Raw genomic sequence first — 1,649 nt, 5'->3', positions numbered from 1 at the left:
TTTTTCCCCTAAACTGTTAGGTAACTTTTGATGTATCTACTTCAAGAACATAATTTTAGCTATTAGGAAAGGGTGAGTCAATAGGATCATGAGGAGGTGAGATTTAAGTAAAAATAGGTGGTGTCAAATTTAGCAAGCATTTTCTATCTTTTTTGTTGTTGCTGTTTTTAGAGACGGGGTCTCATTGCGGTGCCCAGGTGGAGTGCAGTGGCTATTCACAGGCCTGATCACAGGCCAACGAGGCCTTCAACTCCTGGCATCAAGCGACTCTCCCGCCTCAGCCTCCCAAGTAGTTGGGACTACAGAGGCATGCCACTACACCCAGCTTAAGCACATTTTCTTAATCCATGATCGACACAAAGGCAAAGGCATAAAGCAGACCAATACAAAAAAATGTGTTTATTATTTAGTGACATTAATAACTGGAGTTAACTGTAAATCGCCAACAGTATTCCAATGTAACAATATTCATATTGGATAAAGCTACCCACATAAGAACTGAGCACTGTGCCTAGCTTGCAGCCTCTCAATAAATACAGGGACCTTTTCCTTTTAAAGGACCAATAAAGTATCAAAATAGACATTACATTTTAAGACACAGTGATTTATCATTACACACTCACAAAAGTAATGGTGAAACTCCCACTAATAGAAACAAATAAAATGTTAGAATAATTGCATAAATAATACAGCTAGTATTGTTGGATAAACAGGTTTTACAGTACATAAAAACATTTTTTACATAATGACAACCCATCAAAATAGCAAAGTTTCCACCTTTCTTAGCCCATGTCAGTTTCCATCTAGATAGAGCAAGCGGTTACCAATGGGTACCAGTTTACTGTCTTCAAAGGAACTTGTTCTTCAACTGTGACTGTGGGCTTCTATTAATTAAGTTCTTACTGAAATGATGAGGTTTTATTTTCCCAAATAAAAGGCAAAAGTAAATTAAAGTTAGTTCAATCTTAGAAAAATCTCAGAATTGGAAGGATCTTAAATGTTATCTTCTCCAATGTGTATTTCTATTCTTTAAACAAAAACCCCAAACTGGTAATGTAAGTATGATTTACCTTTAGTCCTTGCCATGGCAGGCTGGTTCTATTAAAATACATCAAAACATATCCTAATGATTCCATGTCATCTCGGCGACTAGAAAAGAGAATGTAATTTTATGAAGTGGAGCTATTATGCAAAACATGAAAGAAAGCCAAGTACAGAGAAGAAATTTTCCCAAATGAGAAGAAAGAGCTATTTGCTGTCTTATGCAAGAAGGTACTTGTTAAGGTATTAAAAAAGCTCATGTGTTACCTCTAAACAAACTTTTCTCAAACTCCAAAATTATGTAAACCAATAGTCTTACAATTTAATTTTTAAAGAACAAAAAGGATTTAAACTGTCTAAATGAGGTGAATGAAAAAGAATAAACGGAACACTTCTAAGTTTTGCAGAAGCTCATTAAGATAACTTTAGGAATATGCTGAAATGAGTTAACATTTTAAAGCTAATTAAACATCTATGTGAATGCATGTATATATGTATATACACATACATACAAATATATATTTAGATAGATACATATATTTAAGGATAGGTAATACTTTGGCATACAGAAAAAGTGAAATTATAGCTTAACCTAGGGTATTCAGATA

At 34.0% G+C, this 1,649-nt stretch overlaps 1 protein-coding gene across 1 annotated transcript in view; it reads right to left on the bottom strand.

Annotated features, from left to right (window-relative positions):
* Window positions 1-1,022: 1,022 nt before the first annotated feature.
* CSNK1A1 (casein kinase 1, alpha 1) overlaps window positions 1,023-1,649 on the bottom strand; it is a 36,462-nt gene continuing 35,835 nt past the window's right edge. Inside the window, exon 7 of the mRNA XM_012658230.1 lies at window positions 1,023-1,149. Within this exon, the coding sequence (XP_012513684.1) occupies window positions 1,023-1,149 (127 nt within the window). The remainder of the gene's footprint in view (window positions 1,150-1,649) is intronic.

This window comes from Propithecus coquereli, unplaced genomic scaffold (genome assembly GCF_000956105.1).
Source record: "Propithecus coquereli isolate 6110/MARCELLA unplaced genomic scaffold, Pcoq_1.0 Scaffold58, whole genome shotgun sequence".
Classification (NCBI taxonomy): Eukaryota; Metazoa; Chordata; class Mammalia; order Primates; family Indriidae; genus Propithecus; species Propithecus coquereli.
The sequence above is the reverse complement of the archived record's forward strand: the minus strand, read 5'-3'. Positions and strand labels throughout refer to the sequence as shown.